At 37.1% G+C, this 17,780-nt stretch overlaps 1 protein-coding gene across 1 annotated transcript in view; it reads right to left on the bottom strand.

The window, feature by feature from the left end:
• Positions 1-17,780, bottom strand: part of LOC102691760 (transmembrane protein 50B) — a 35,551-nt gene that overhangs the window by 7,791 nt on the left and 9,980 nt on the right. Inside the window, exons 2-3 of the mRNA XM_006638961.3 lie at positions 17,231-17,406; positions 2,268-2,380 (exon numbers count right to left, since the gene is read on the bottom strand). Of these exons, the coding sequence (XP_006639024.1) occupies positions 2,268-2,380; positions 17,231-17,329 (212 nt within the window). The 5' untranslated portion in view covers positions 17,330-17,406. The remainder of the gene's footprint in view (positions 1-2,267; positions 2,381-17,230; positions 17,407-17,780) is intronic.

Below are 17,780 nucleotides of genomic sequence, written 5' to 3'. Positions count from 1 at the left end.
CCTGTTTTACATAATGCATTGGCCCAGACTTCATTAAATGAGTTTATCACCAGTCAGAAGCATCTTTAGTGACCCTGACCAAAAGGTGTATAGCTGTACTTTAAAACCTTTCAACCTGTACAGGGGCACCAAGCAAGGGTGTCCCCTATCACCTGTCCCCTACTTTCAATGGCACAAACCAGCACTAATGGAGCACTAATGAGGAAAGTGGGCTTCACTGTTTGTGCAGTTTGTCGGAGGCCAAATATCTGATTTGGAGAGCGTTCCAATCTCTCCTTGGGGTCAGTTCTCTTTAATTCTATACATCTTCTTGAATACACCTTCAAGAAGAAGATACATCTTGAATACATCTTCTTGAATAAAGTAAACTTTATGGATGATTCCAATATATGGAGTTGGTTAACACTTTATTACCACTACTGTATACAGTGGATATAAAAAGTCTACACACCGTAATTGAAATTGCAGGCTTTTGTGATGTAAAGCCAGAAATCATGTCAGACATTTTTCCATTTTTAATGTGACCTTGCTAATAACTACATAATTATTAGGAAAAATAATTGAACTTAAAAAACCTACAACACCCTGGTTGCATAAGTGTGCTCATCCCCACCCCAAACAATACTTTGTGGAAGCACCTTTTGCATTTATTACAGCAGTAAGTCTTTGTGAATAAGTCTCTATCAACTTTGGACACCTGGACTTTGCAATTTTATCCCACTCTTCCTTGCAAAAAAGTTCAAACTCCTTCATATTGCCAGGGGATCTCCTGTGCACAGCCCTCTTTAGGTCATACCACAGGTTTTCTATGGGATTGAGGTCTGGGCTCTGACTGGGCCATTCCAAGACTTTGATCTTCCTTTTCTGAAGCCATTCCTTGGTTGACTTGGATGTGTGCTTTGGGTCGTTATCATGTTGGAAGGTGAAATTCCTCTTCGTCTTCAGCTTCAGCTTTCTGACAGAGGACAGCAGGTTTTGTATGAAAATATCTTGATATTTGGAGCTTGTCATTATCCCATCTATCTTGACTAGAGCCCCTGTCTCAGCTGAAGAGAAGCAGACCCAAAGCATGATGCTGCCACCACCATGCTTCACAGTAGGTATGGTGTTCTTTGGATGATGAGCTGTTTTGTCTTTGAACCAAATAAATCTTTTAGAATTAAGGCCAAAAAGGTGAACCTTTGTCTCATCTGAACCATAAAACATTTTCCCACATGGTATAGGGTGACTGAATGCATTTTTTTTGCTAAATTTAAATGGGCTTGGATGTTTTTTTTTGTGAGAAATGGCTTCTGTCTTGCCACCCTACCCCATAGCCCAGACGTGAAGAATCCGGGAGATTGTTGTCACATGCAAAGAGTGCAGTCCAGTCCAGCATTCCAGTCCATAAATCCCTGCAGCTTCTTTAATGTTGCTGTAGGCCTCTTGGTAGCCTCCCTGATAAGTTTTCTCCTTGTCCTGTCATCAACTTTGGAGGGTCGTCCTGATCTTGGCAATGTCCCTGTGGTGCCACATTTTTTCCACTTATTGAAGATAGTCTTCACAGTGCTGCATGGTACATCCAATGTCTTTGATATTCTTTTATACTCCTCTCCTGATTGGTACCTTTCAACAATAAGATCCCGTAGATCACAAAAACCTGAAATTTCAATAAGGGTGTGTAGACTTTTTATATCCACTGTATATCAACTTCATACCAAATGAAAAACTGTGCCTAACATGAGAATATTGATACAGTAACTATTATCTGCACCATATTTTTTTAGTCATTTGTAATTTAGGAATCTGATTTCTAATTTATTATTGATTAATGGTCACCTCAGTCTTACCCATCTGCTTTGCATGCACGTAAATATGCATGCACGTAACATTTTCATCTCTATAAAAGTGTTATAACTTTTTACTTGAACAATCTGGAAGAGTTTTGTAACAGTTGCTTGTTTTTTTAACCCAATACATTTCAAATCATAAAAGGAACAAGAAAAAACACTCATATAATAAAGAAAACCCCAATAAAACCTCTAGTTTTTTACATTCTGATTTACTCCTAGAGTAACAGTTAGCCCTCATCTCTGTCTTCAACTCAGCAAGTTCAGTCCATCTGGAATGATCTGCAAGTTCACTACTTCTCCTGGGCAATATTTCAAGAACTGTGACGGCATCTCTTTAGAGCACTGGTGGCGAAAACATGCCAACTGAACAAACGGTTGGCAACTCTTCACACCGTGCATTGCGAACAAGCAGTGCTAAATCCTCAGCTCACTCACATGAAGAAGGCAATGGTGGAGAAGACGCCGCAGGTGTGGAAGGCGTGGTTCAGCTTCTCGGGGTCGTGATACACCACAGCCGCATCGATCATGATCCACCAGCCTGTGAAGAACTGTGGGGGCCAGAGACAAGACCGAGGACTGATGAGAATAAGGTCAACCACCCCTCAAACCCAAGATCACCATCAACACAATATCATCCTGTCATGACAAAATCCTTGCACATTAATGTTGAGGCACTAGGATGTGCTGTCAACAAGATCCCATTTACACAGAGCAAATATATCAATAAAACACAAAGCATGTTATGCAGTAAATGCTTTTTTTAAATGAAATATTGTAAAACATGTAAAACTGGGCTACATTAAAACCTTTTTCTTCTGCTCTTCCAGTATCAAATTTTGTCTTTCCACAAGGCATCACAAGAAAACCAAATAGTTGTCAGTACCTTTCTCTGTGCTGTATTACTCATAGTATTTTTCTAGTCACAGTGCTTACTAAGCAAATTTACCTTCTTGGACCTTAAAAGAAACAGTGTTTTCTTAAAAAATAGTTTCAACTCTTGAATATAATGAACTCTTGAACAATAAGTTTGAAATTAGCATTAAACCTATCTGAGAAAGTGAATTTTCATTTAGTTTATTGCTTCAAAGGGATATCTACAGTATACAGTATTAAGAATGTTTTTCACAGTTTCATTCCCATGTGTACAGTGTCCTGTAATTTGTTTTTTTATCCCTTGGCAATCTCACATTTTTTTGTTCAATTAGTTTATTGGATTTTCAGAGAAGACAAAAGACTATTACATGGTACCATAAACAATAACAAATAAATGCGAACAGTCATCACGCTATGGCAGACTTGGCACCTTAACAGCCTGTATAAATCCAATATTAATATAATAAGGGGATGAAAAGAGAAAAAAGGAAACCAGAGGGGTAAAAGAGAAAATACAAGTAAAAAGAGAAGAAAAAAAGAGTGAAATTTGTGTAAAGCCGGTTCGTACAACCTGTATGTCCACTGTTCGTTACAGTACCATTTTAAACTATTCTGCAACATATTAGAAACGTGATCACAGAGCACGTCATCCTACAAGCTCTCTCTGATCACTTTGAGACATTTTGATACAGAGTTTCTATTCGTGCTTTACACAAATAGAAACTATAAAAAACAAAATAAAATACAAATTAATTAAAAGAATATCATAAAAGAAATAATTAAAAACAATAAAAGTATGCAAAAGCAAAGGAAAATAAAACAGTTTTTAACTAAGATTTAAAAATGGCGAAGGTTGGGGCATATCTAAGATCCTTCAGGAGCTGCTTCCAGCTGTGAGCAGCGTAATGGCTAAATGCCATAGTTTCAACTCGAGGCACCAAAGCCTTCTTTGCATGTCAAGGCTCCACAGCCGAAACCTTGTGGTGTTTCTTTTCTTTTCATCATGGAATAAACCTTTACTTGTTCTTTTGCAGCCAATGCATACTGATACAGCTGTATACACAGCCACATACGCAGCCTTCAGTTTCATTTCTGCATATGTGGCTGTTCGTATATAAAAAACATGCACATTAAAGACTAAACTACATTTTCACAGTTGATTTTTGTTTGTTAAAGCTGATTCTGTAGGGTCTTTCACCATACAGCTAGAGTCAATATGCTACTGACAGCAACACAAAACAGGAGGAACTGGCACTACAAGCAACACAATGACTCCCATTTGTCATTGTTAAAAGCTGGTTTGCGGTGCTTCTGTTTCTGAAATATAAGTCTTTTTGGGGGACGACATCGCATAGCCCCCTCGAAAACTGCACAAGAGAATCAAACTGGTCTTATTCCTCTGCACCATGTTTGTGTGTTTGAACAAGTATTTGAATGCTGCTTTGTATTCTGAGACATCAGTTTTTTTTTTGGAGTGACGTCAACCACAAAATTCCCCATTTTAATATGTACTGTACAATGTATTTATGTTTCCTGTTTGTTTCATATAATGTGTGCTTCAAAGAAGTAGTTGGCACCACCAACTGATGCAAAATGCAATGGGGATATTATATAATGGAGATAGAACAGAGAGATAACAGCTGAGTGATAAGCAATGTATCCTCAATCCACCCAAGAATCAATGATCTACAGTACAAGTTCTAATAGTACAGAAACATAACAGCACAATACAGCTAATCTTATTTTGATCTTCAATTTCAACTGGAATTTCATAAAATCAGAGGGATTTCCTGGTTTTGTGAATCATGCAAATCAGATGGCTACACTCTGTTTAAATACACGCCTCTTTTGTTAAAAGGGGGCGTGAAATTACAGTAACACCAAGCAATCCATGTTGTATTAGAAAGAACTGTCAATTTAACAAAGAATCAAGATACACATGCATAACAAGTACACACAAATATTACAAACTATAACATTACATAACTGTCACAATTCCTTTCAATTAACATCTGCTTTAACCAAAAAATAGAAAAAGTTAAGTCTCAATTTTCATTCAGAACTGTTAAAGTTTTACCATGTACAGTGTTGTTTTGCTCACTTATTTTAAAATACAGTTCACTTCGTACACACCATAGTGGTGCCAGTATGAGGATGGGCATACTGTATACTGTATTACAATATCTGTTACTTTTCTATGTTTCTGTATTAGTGATGTGAATAAGTGATACCCAGGAAACCAAAATAAAACACTGGTCCTTTAATCTAAGAAGTTAAATTAATTTGTTGATTTTAATTTGATTAATTATACAATTAGCATACAAAGCAAGAAAGGAACTGAGGTGTTTACTGAGTAGTATTAAGTCTAAGACACATTAATAATGATTGGGAATCATCTGGTTTACTTTAAGTATGGGAACAGAATAAAAAGATGGGACAAAAAGACGAAAACAGGAGAGGAGAGAGGAGATGGGATGGACAGAAAGATACAAGGAGAAAGAAGATACGAAACCAGGTGGGAGGTTCTTGTTCCAATCAGGCTTTAAAATGAGATTTACTAGTTAAGTACGTATTTGAACCTTGTTAAAAAATATTGCGATTCTGTTGATTTAGGAAACTAATTTCCTTTATGAACAATCCCTAGGTTAAAAACGTTATTCCTGATTAGTGGATGTATTTTTTTAATAGTGATCCCGATTTATAAAGATTTAATTCTAATTCATATTCTTCAAAAGGCAGAATAATTTCTTGTAAGCCTGTGTAGGCGTCAAATAGGACTTGAATACTTGGTAACAGTCTGCACTTTTTCCTGGTTGGTCAGGATGTAGGCCTTTGGTGTTTAGGTGTTTTTAAGTGCTATTTTTATTAATTAATAATTGTTTATCTAGGTTTTCCAAATTTAAAATTATTTTCACCAAATCAGTGACAAAAACCGAAAATCTTAAGTGCCTCTAATTATATCAACCGCTTGAGTAAATTCTTGGCATAACCTTTCCAATTTGGGGGGAATTATTTTATTATAATGCTCATTCTATTATTGGTATTTTCCCATTTTTCTTAACCCATATTTGTTACAACATTTATGCTGATATTGAAAAACAATGTTTCTTTACTGTTATTTTATTTCTACATATTCCTTTTTAAAACCAGTGAGAAGGAAGAAAATCCTGCATTGTTTCAACAGCGCTAAAAAAAAAGTGGTCAAGGTTTTCCTACTGTATGGAACAACACCAAAGGGCCAGTTATTGCCCATCTTAAATGTGTCTTACTTTCCTTCAAGTCTAAAAAGAAATTAAATCAAAATTACTCAAGACCTGTGGTAATCTCATGTCAGTCTCAAGATCAGGGTTGAAATATTCCCTGAGTATTATTTCATTCTCTGTTCTGTTTTCAGTTGCCAAAATTCAATCTGTCATCCTTTCTGAAAGCCAAAATACAGTTACTCATGTAAAACATGTTGAAACAAGAAGGATCAGATAAGTTACTGGCAGCAACTAATGTGGTCTACAGAGTGTGTCACTCTCTGTTACTGTAACTTCACGCCTCCTTTTATCAAAAGGGGCGTGTATTTTGACAGAGTACAGCCATCTAATATGCACGATTCACAAAACCAGGAAGCCACCCTGATTACCTGAAATTCCAGATGAACTTGAAGATCAAGATAAGACTGTACTGTGGGCGGATATAAAGCATTCACCCACTAGAATGTGGAAGATGTTATGAAGTTATCAGAGTATAAACGTTTAATAATTAAACAGTCCTAACTCGCCATATACAGGAACACAGAATAGGGAAAAAATGTTTTCTTCTTCTCTGCCAATACTTAAACCAGCTATGTGCTATTACCTAAAAAAAAATGGGGCTTACAGACAACAGAAGGTCCAGTTATGCATTATGGTTAGGGACCACTAAAGTTCAAAACATAGTGAAACCACTTACTCTGGGGAGTATTTCCACATGGGAATAATGTAAAATAGGGGTGTTAGAGACAGGAAGAACATACACTTCACCTATGCGACTTAATGCTGGGAAATTTCTCCCTTTAGAAACAATGGATTTTTGGGGGGATAACTACTGTTCTGTCTTTTATATACAGTTCTACTGTATATGTAACATTATATGCATACAGTTTTTCAATAAAACTTCTGATTTTAAGGACCTTTAAACCATTTGTACTTAAGAAAACTAATTGAAAACCATTTCCATCATGTATAGTAAAGTATGTGACAATTTGAAAACATTTTTGTGTAATCTATTATAATTTAGGTATAATTTGATCCCACAAACCATTTTCAAGATGCAGGATATAATTATAAACTCATTTTACTTAACCAAACTCTAACTGAGTTCTTGAATAAGGTTAAGCATTGTGTTATGATCCTCAAAAACTATTATAGCACCGTGAACCCCTTTGATTGGGAAACTTCCATCGTCGTCACATTCATCATCCAATATTTGTCTACCTCCGCAATTTCATAATTTCTCAAGGGCATAGGGAACAGAATGTTCTTAACTCTACAACAACCCTACCACATCTTCATCTACATCAGGGATCAGCAACCTATAACATGCTATTCTATGAAAGCTCTGAAAAAATAAAAATAAAAAAGCGATTGACTTGGTTTATTTACTTTTTTATCTTTTTAACGGAGCTAGCCTATTGTTTTCGCAGGAAGGTTTATAATCCATGCTGCTGAAAGTATTTTTCACTCTTAAGTGTAAAGTCACCTATTCTGGAAAAATGGTGGTTGCTAAGAAAAAGTTAATGTTTGCTTATTTCATCCCTTTTGGAGAGATGAAGATGGATGTGTTCAACATGAAGACTGTGCTGCTTGTGCTCTATGTTGTGAGAGTGTTTTTTGTCACGCATCCAGTTTCCAATGACATTGTCAGACAAAACACAACTTCAAGAATGAGGAGGACAAGGCTAAGTCTGTCAAACGGACAATACCGAGGTATAGAAAACAAAGCAGCATCTTTACTAATATCTGTATAATTCAAAGATCTGGATCTGCGAAACACACCTGAGGCTACTGAAAGCGTTCAAAGTGTCTAAGTCATGATCTGTTCCTGCCATTGAAATTTGGCTGTTTGAAAAAATGCCATTTTCACTGCTCTCAGAAAGTAAAGGTACTTTCACACATTTTCACACATGAAGTCAGTTCCTCCTGAAGCTGGTTAACAACTTTAGACTCATAGGCCTGCGGGCTGCTTAAAGTGTCAACCTAGGCATGTCAAACTCAGTGGGACACCCAAGAAAAGTTTTGAGTCTTCTTTCACTTCCTCAAGGAAAAAATTAAAAAATTGAAATAAGATTGGTGAACTCAGCAAGGATCACATTGATATTATTTACATTAAAAAAGTATCAATGGCACTCAACTTAATTAAAAAAATGGCTGAGCTAACTTTTGGCATGACCCTTCCGAAAGGCTACAGACTCCTGATCAACATTTTCAGAAGCCTTTTTCTCTATTTCACTTTGGAATGTTTACATAACCTATAGATTTTGGTAATCAGATCAGATCAAAACTGATCATTCATTCTACCCCAGCACTTGATTGGATCAATCATTTGCTTAATAAAAAGTGGATAACATATGTGGATGTACATTCTAGATGTCTGCTCATTGAACATTTAAGGCCAGCTGTAACATGCACAGGGCCATGACTTTCTAGCACCAGGGCTGCAGACACCTGGATTAATATAAATGATCATTATCAAGACATCCAGGGATCAGATCTTTTCTTTAGTACTAACTTACTTGATGTTACTGTAAGCAAGCTGCTCAGGCTCCTTGTTTTCAGCTTGCCAGATAAGACATTTTTGAGGTCTTGTATTAAGTGACTCAGCAGCAGCAATGGTCGATACACTGTACGTGCCTTTGTCTCTTTCATTTGCTTAGGACAAAATCTTCATTTGTGATGAATTACTGTTTTTTTCTTAATTTGGTGTGAAAAACAGGAAATCCTGAACCAGTAATAAAGGCTTAACATGACAGGCAGAAGGAAAATCCTGCAGGGGTGTCCACCAAACACCCCTGAAACAGTTTATCAACCATAAGTGCCCAACCACCCCCTCAGTTGGACATCAGAGGAAAGTTTTGAGTCTTCTTTTACTTCCTCATGGAAAAAATTAAAATTTGAATGAATACAAACCACTGTTTTTGTACGTGTGTGGAATTCACCCACAACTTCCCCTTTTCTGTCACAATGCTGACAATGCTTAATCATAAACCCCTGTGGAGCTGTTAAGTTTACAGCTTGTGGCTATTTTGTGAAAGTTTCACTGTGTCAAATGTACTGGACAATAGATCCTAATGGAGCTGGATCATAAGAACTCACTGGGTCCATTGCACTGAACAATGTTCTACTTAGTAAATGAACAGAAATTAAATTTCAATGTAATAGAATTCAGATACAAAAATAGCTAGATCATAAGATCATAAGATCATAGTGCCTTATTTACCAGAAGATTAATTCTAATTAACAGAGTAAGTAAGGAAAAGAAGTAGCTCAGTTCTGATTTACTGGTATTAAATAAAAAAATCAAATATTCACTTGACATACTGTATGAGACAGTGATTCTACATGAAAGGGTATATAATTTTTTGCAGCTACTTTTACCACAATTTAACACAAAGCAACAGTAACACAATTTGGTTCTGCAGCTTTTAAAATAACCACACTCATCTTTACAGAGTAGGGAAAAATAATTTGCCTTTCTGCAAATGGTAATTAACAGCACACATGATTAACAAAATTGTCTCTGTAGAACTGATAAACTTCTAGAAAAGAAAGAGGAATTAATTCTATAGTATATCAACACAGGAGTTCCCAAAAGTACCCGAAAGCATAAAACACAAAGGTGAACCTTATGAGCTGATTCTGAGAAAATACCTGAAAACATAGTCAAAGTGGCAGCCACCTTACATGATTTGTTGGCACTTACAATGCCAATTAAAAGAAAGCAAGTTCAAGCAAGAAGCATTGTAATTCAATGGACCAAATTAGAAATCGTAGTGAAGTACCCAAGGAGCCACTTTTCTGAGACAACACTTATTGCTGACACACGACTGAGCCTCAGGAAAGAAAATGGCTGGCTTAAATGTTGTATCACATTTGAAAATACAGCTGCCACAATTATGGAATTTGTAAAATGTATATTATTGGTATAGAAATTGATAGAGAAGGCTTTTCCAAATCAGCCCCAAAACACAAATTTGGTTGCCAAGATGGCCAAAACAGAAACAGAATACAATACAGGGGCACACTGCTGCAATAAAGAGTGCTCTCTCTGAAGGGTTTCTGAGTGACATCAGAGTGTGCTGAAGAGGATGGTGTTCAATTAATGCAGGAAGCTGTAGACTGGGGTTACCCTGTACTAAAGGCATAGGTAGACAAAGATCAGAGGGATGACTGGCTGAGACTTTGTATCAACACAGTAAAAACAACAGCATTCACAACAAAAAGAGACCCAGTAAAATTCTCGACCACATTAGGAACTACAGCCGATTTGTGTCACTTAACCGATGCTGACAATATTCAGCATGTTAATGGCCTGCATTGCCCTTACACTAATAACAGGTCTGTCAGCTAGAGAGCACTAACATAAAAGAAACAGAGGATACCCTTCTCCAAGTCCATCGAAAGAGTGGGTAAAGAAAAGGGAAACGACTGTGCAGCCAGGGAAACATCCTATAGCATATGACTCCTGACTATTGAAAGCTTTCACTTCCTAATGTGGAATCACTAACCTCACTTAAGGTAATGCTGTACTTAAATCCACACTGACCTCACAATGTAACACCCACAGCAATAAAGCTTTAACTTTACATATTGAATGAAATACTCTCTAAACTGATATACTGTAGCTGCTAAAATAACACATGCATCCTGTGAGAGTCAATAACATGAAAGTGGCCCTATAATGGCAAAATGTAAAGCCCACCACAAGGAGCCAAATGTTAAATGTTCCATCTGACAAGAGCTCGAGTGCCTCACAACATAGACAGGCAACTGATAGGGATAGGGATCCCAGGACTGCACTTCTTCAAATTTTAATTGGAATTCAAGCACAGTGGCATCCACAGACAGGGACTATATATTGGTGTTACATGTTGCAGAGTTGAGACGAGGCAGTTAAGCTTTAGTAATCAACTGATGGTGGGGAACATACTGTATATCTAGAATTGTTTTGGTGATTCTTAATGAAATAGGAGACACAGCTAGATATGGGAGACTCCGTTGCATCTTTGTATTCAACCAGGTGCTCCTTCCAAGATATACACTCCTGTACACTATAATCAGCTGAAAGACTCCACCTACACTCTAGTTTGCGATCAGTATGATTGCCTTCGTTGAGCACAAGTGCTCAGTATGCCATGGGGCATGGCAAGTACAGGAGATTTTAGGGGGGATGAACTGAGAACAAGCCGTGTGAGACCATTGCATTCCAACAAAGCTACAGAAGAAGCTACTTAGTTAAACAGGAATGATGTGAATCAATGTGGAACTTATTAATTGTGATACATAGTAGACTGCAAATCAGAAAACTTGCTTAAAAAGCATTATGGGAGGGGGGAGGTCCTATAAACTGTAACAATTATTGTATACTAAGGAAAACAGACATTTAAAACTCTACACTCAAAAGAAGTATGTAGAAGACAGTAACCGGACATTTTAAATAAGTACCTTTTAAATAAGAATCAGGCCCAGCCCTGACCACGGCCAGAGGAGTGAAACCATACCATGGTGGAATAATCCGGTTAAACATGTAAGCAAGAGACTCTCATTTCATCTGTGATAGGTTTCAGTCGAGCATAGAAAGTCAAGCTTTTTTCTGTCAGTGATGTACTAATTTAGTAAGACTGACATGATGTTTGCAGAAAGAGACATGAAAACAAATTCTATCAGATTCTGTTCAAGTAATCTGAAATCTGAAAGCTTTATGAAAGCTTGCAGTGTTATTTTATAAGAAAAATCAAATTTTACTTTTACTTGTTTAATGCTTTTGCTGGAATAGGGAAATTTTTTTCCCATTCATTTGTGAACATCAATTTAAAGACAAAGATTTAGGCCTAGTAAGGATGAATTTTATTTATTAGCAAACAGGTTTTTTTCCCTCTGGGTTTATTAAGGTTTTTTTGTCTTCAGATCCTAAGGATACAATTCTGGATTTCTATGTCTATAGAATCCAGACCTCTGAAATTCAGTGGAATATCCGTTCATAGTGTTACCGTTGTATGGTGTGCAACGTATGTTGTATACAGTAGCTTCTGCATGCTATTTATCATAATAAAACTTTGTTTTCTTGTCTACAATCATTATTCTTAATTATTATTAATCTTATTAAGATAATCATTATTCTAATCTCTGGAACAGAGATAATAAAGTACATGCCAGGTACAATTTGGTAATCCCTGACCTTTGAAGGTGAAATTATTTTTCTTTATTATTTGCTTACATAGCAAACTGGCATCAGAAGCTGATTTTGTTATTCATCTGACAACCTCTGACATACTATATATAATAACCACACCCTTCATTTGTAACAGTATCATATGTTTATGGATCTTATAGAGTCAGCAGGGATTAATCTCATACACCATTTTATTTCTTGGTCAATTAAAACAAAAATTGTAACTCTGAAGTAGGGGAAAAGTAATACATTTTCTCACTTTCATATTAGACAATGTTAAGAAGAACAATTGCAACTTTGTTGCAACTCATGAGTTCTTTAAAGTTTAAGACTAAAATTCAGTGGCTATTACTGAAGAGCATATTTTGATTAGGGAACTGTTTTTTTATTAATGATGGACACATCTTATTGAGGTGAAAAGACTGTGTCTATGGAACATTGTTGGTCTGTTACTGAACTGGGTTTGTAAGGCAACAAATTACTGAACAAAAAACACTTATGGGACGAATCACCTCTCAGGAAGAGAGTTTGAAATCCATGTGTATCTCATAAATAAGGGTGATTTCCACTCTTTGTGATACTTTCATAGGTGCAAAACCCAGAATAAAAAACAGGTAGGCAGAAGCAGGGATTTCAGACACTCAGAGAGAAGAAGGAGGAGGAAACAGAGAGAATCAACATTAAAGACGGGACTCTAGCTAACCTTGTCTAAGAAAGCTTGCTGTCTTTTATTTTGGGAACTCTGATTTCCTTTACAAGGATTTCCCCAACTAAAGACCTTCTATCCGGGTCAGTGCAGTGTTAATTTAGTCACCAGTTTTTGTTTTAGTCAAGTCGACTAAAATGTCTATGAGTCATATTCATTTTCTACTCACCCACTTTTCATTCCATCCAGTCAACTACATTTTGACTATAATTACTCTTATTTTTTGTCAGCTAAAACAGAATTATTTTTAGTCACATTTTAGTCATGCTGTTTAATTTATTTGTATAATAAAATGCATACAGGTTTTAGTTTTGTTAATTTAATTATTTAGTTTATTTCTTGAAATATTAAATTCAGTCTCGTTTAATTTACAATTATGGCTGTTCTAATTGGATAGGCTTTTAATTTAAGCAATAAACGTGTATAAACAGATTAGGAACCTCATCTGTCACTCATCTAATAAGGCTAACCAAACCAAAAGGATCAAAGTCTTGCAAAGTTGCACAATCTAAAGTGTATTTATCCCCAGAGAGGATAAATATCAAATGCAATAAATAATTGTGCAATAAAATGTAAATGATCTTATACAGAGACATCATGTGAATCTTTCCTAATAGGAAAATCTATTTTGGCACCTAATATTGTGGCACTTACTAATAATTCTGTCATTTTATATAAGTTTTTATAGTTCTTTTTTCAAAGCAACTATTTAAGAAGTTTCAAAGCAGTATTATTAGAAATCTATTCAATAGGGACCACTTCAAATACTGAATTTGCAATTACTATAGGGAAATTATTACATGAGCTACTTATACTGTATATTATGAAATATTATAAAAATATTTAAACCAGACAGGGCAAGCTATATATATATATTCTTTAACTAACTGGTATAATATTATTAATAGCTGGCCCTATCGATGCCATATTACTACAGTCACAGAACTACCGTAGTCCAAGAGTAGTCTAAGTGTTAATTACATTGTTCTAGTATCAAGCTTTCAGGTCTGTCACAGTACTTTCACACCACATATTTTTCTGAAACAATAAGACAGAATACCTGCACGTGTTGGTGCTACGATAATATTTTCTTGGTTACCTAAACACCCAGCCACATAAACTAAATTCAATGAAACATTCTTTTCTGGTGACAATTACATGCTGTGAAATGAAAAGTTCATAAAAAGCATTTTACAGACTCACTTCAACATATTCAAAATATAAAGAAAAGAAATATTTTATTCATATTTTATTTCTGTCAGAGCACTAATACGAAGCTGAAATGTAACAAGCATAGCATGTACTGTATGACCAACTCTCACATTTTAAAAGAGTTACACCTTAATCTATAACCAAGACATGTTAATTGTATAAAATGCAAACTACAAAATACAGTTTATTTGTGCTTAGTTTTCTATTTAATTTGTTGTCTAGCTATGATGTAAAAAAACAGATGTCTTATCAATGCAAAAGTGTCTAGGCACTATGATTCATATGGCACTTCACATTTGTTGGAATTTTGCAACTTGTAATGTAAGTGTGTTATTGTTTCTCTATCTTTAGTAATGTTTTATGAGAATTTCCCAGTGTGCTCATTATGAGGGGTGGAGTGGTGGCTCTGTGGCTGACGATCTGCGCCTGTGGCTGGAAGGTTGCTGGTTCAAATCCTGCTGCTGGCAGAGGAATCCTACTCCATTGGGCCCCTGAGCAAGGCCCTTAACCCCAGCTGCTACAGGGGCGCCGTATAAATGGCTGACCCTGTGCTCTGTCCCCAAGCTTCTTTCTTCCTGTCTGTGTCTCATGGAGAGCAGGCTGGGGTATGCAAAAAGACAAATTCCTAATGCAAGAAATTGTACATGGCCAATAAAGTGATCTTATCTTATATATGAAATACTGCAAGACTCCAGATCTTTTTATTCCAGGTGAAAGCAAGAAATACTACAAGTAATCCTTGTGTCTCCATGGCTTATATGGATTATACCCACAACAGCCAGTCTCCTGTTTGTCAGACAGAAAGTAAATGTGCAAAAACAGTGAATCTCATGTGTAGAAATTAATTTCTTTATGAGGTTTAGTTAAACAGGTCATTTAGTCACATTTTAATTTACTAAAAAAAAAACATAAAGCATTCGAGTCTTCGTCATCCTCATTGTGGATTATTTTTGTGAACATTTCGTTGTTGATTAAAATGAAAAACAGGTCATTGACGAACATTTTTGTCATAATTTTCATCAATGAAATTAACACTGGGTCTGTGATGCTTTTTTAAAAATAGGGCGACGAATGAGGGTCCCATTCAGTTTGGAGAAGATTTGTAGGAAGAGACATTTAGCTCTGGTTAATTAATATTTATTTATCCTCATCTGCCTCTGATAACGCCAGCAGGCATATCACCCTGCAACTCACCACTGGCAACCCACTGAAGCTAAACAGGTGAGCCTGGTCAGTACCTGGATGGGAGACCTCCTGGGAAAACCTAAGGTTGCTGCTGGAAGATGTGGTAGTGGGGCCAGCAGGGGGCGCTCACCCTGCGATCCATGTGGATCCTAATGCACCAGAATACTGATGGGGACACTATACTGTAAAAAGGTGCCGTCCTTCGGATGAGATGTAAAACCGAGGTCCTGACTCTCTGTGGTCATTAAAAATTCCAGGGTGTTTCTCGAAAAGAGTAGGGGTGCAACCCTGGCATCCTGGCAAAATTTCCCCCTGGCCTTTACCAATCACGGCCTCCTAATAATCTTCATCTATGAATTGGCTTCATCACTCTGTTCTCCTTCCCACTGATGGCTGATGTGTGGTGAGCGTTCTGTCGCACTATGGCTGCCATCGCATCATCCAGGTGGGGCTGCATATTGGTGGTGGTGGAGGGGAGTCCCCATTACCTGTAAAGCGCTTTGACTGGAGTGTCCAGAAAAGAGCTATGTAAGTGGAAGCAATTGTTATTTCTTACTCTTTTGGCAAAGCTATACTAAAGAACAAAGAACACAAGTGTCTTTAACTATAACAGCTCGGGTAGATTCTGGCATATCTTTGATAATTCTGGTGGTTATAATTATTTAATTATTGATTATTCTTTATTGTGGCAGCACACAAGTGGCAGAGCACTACTGATATAGGACTGGACCCAGGGCTGCCTCTACTTTCCAGTACAAAACGACTCCTGTCACTTACTAATGATGTCAGTGAGAAGCATGCCTCTCCTCCCACAGGTGCTGATTCTCCTGTGAGCCATGAAGAAGCTTACAACATATTAATAATAATAATAATAATAATAATAATAATAATAATAATATTTACAGGTACTGGGGACTCCCCTCCACCACCACCAATGTGCAGTATCCACCTGGATGATGCGACGGCAGCCATAGTGCGCCAGAACGCTCACCACACATCAGCTATCAGTGGGGAGGAGAGCAGAGTAATGAAGCCAATTCATAGATGTGGATTATTAGGAGGCCATGATTTGTATGGGCCAATGGGAAATTTGGCCAGGATGCTGGGGTTACACCCCTTCTGTTTTCGAGAAACGCCCTGGGATTTTTAATGGCCACAGAGAGTCAGGACCTCGGTTTTACATCTCATGTGAAGGACGGCGCCTGTTTACAGTATAGTGTCCCCGTCGCTATACTGGGGAATAAGGACCCACATGGACCGCAGGGTGAGCGCCCACTGCTGGCCCCACTAACACCTCTTCCAACAGCAACCTTAGTTTTTCACAGGAGATCTCCAATCTAGGTACTGACCAGGCTCACACCTGCTTAGCTTCAGTGGGTTGCCAGTTGTGAGTTGCAGAGTGATATGGCTGGCAAATGAATAGCTAATAATGAATAGCTCTGCAGGTGGGTGTTTTCAACGGGCATGTCTTCGCATGTCACTCTCTCCCTTGTGGTTGCAAGACATATTGCCAGAAAGTCGAGCCTTAAGACAACCAGCTATTTCACATTCTACATTCTATATTCCACATTGGGTTGGTATGCAATAAAACAATTACGGAGAAACACTGGGTACAGAAAGGCTGGGAGGGGTAGACAACATTACTATTCCTCCATGTAATCTAAAATTTTGTTTGTGCCTCTGAACAACTATCTCCTCTTGAAGAAATACAACCGATATTGATGTTTCATGAGTGATAGCTATACAAATGGAAGGTACTTAGACTGATATAAGTTTTTTATCAATGCCATTAGTGTATTACAAAGCAGTAGACAGATATTGGCTCAAGGCACCAAAGATTTCATGTACATACAATGACTACCATGAAAATAAATGAACAACATCTTTCTCTGCCTGTCTCTATATAGACGATATTCACAACCCTCTGACAGATACTTTGCAGTATTTTATTATTTGTATCTCTGTCACTTTATGTTTTAAGAGAAAAATGCCACAACTGACATACCAAGATACCGGCCACAATAGATGCCACGGTATTGCGACTCTCTCCCCAGTCGATACACTCGCACTCTGGCCAGCGAAAGTTATCCAGGAACCCAGCCATCTCCAACTTCTGGACTTCACCTACACACAGTTAGTCTTCATACAATCTGGAGCACCTGATCGATTAAATTATGAGCCCTGGAATAACAAAGAGAAAATATGAGGGTCAATCCAATACGATTTCAAAATCTTTGTTGAAATACAGCAAAGATAAAAACTGAACTTTCAAAACAGAATACAAGACCATGATATTCCCATTCTCAGTGCTTCACATTAGAAATCAACACTTCCAGAGGCCTGCCAATGTTTCAGACTGTTTAAGAGTGAAAGCAGTGACTCATTACACAAGTTATTCCCAGTGACCCAAAGAATCAATTAGTATTAGGGAAATATCAGGTATTACCGAGAAGAGTAATCAATGTGTACATTAAATAATCATAACTCCCAATAAAAGATTTTTCCAAGAATATACAGTGCCTTGCGAAAGTATTCGGCCCCCTTGAACTTTTCAA

Source organism: Lepisosteus oculatus, chromosome 15, assembly GCF_040954835.1.
Source record: "Lepisosteus oculatus isolate fLepOcu1 chromosome 15, fLepOcu1.hap2, whole genome shotgun sequence".
In the NCBI taxonomy this organism is placed as follows: domain Eukaryota; kingdom Metazoa; phylum Chordata; class Actinopteri; order Semionotiformes; family Lepisosteidae; genus Lepisosteus; species Lepisosteus oculatus.
This window is presented reverse-complemented; position numbering and strand designations above follow the sequence as displayed.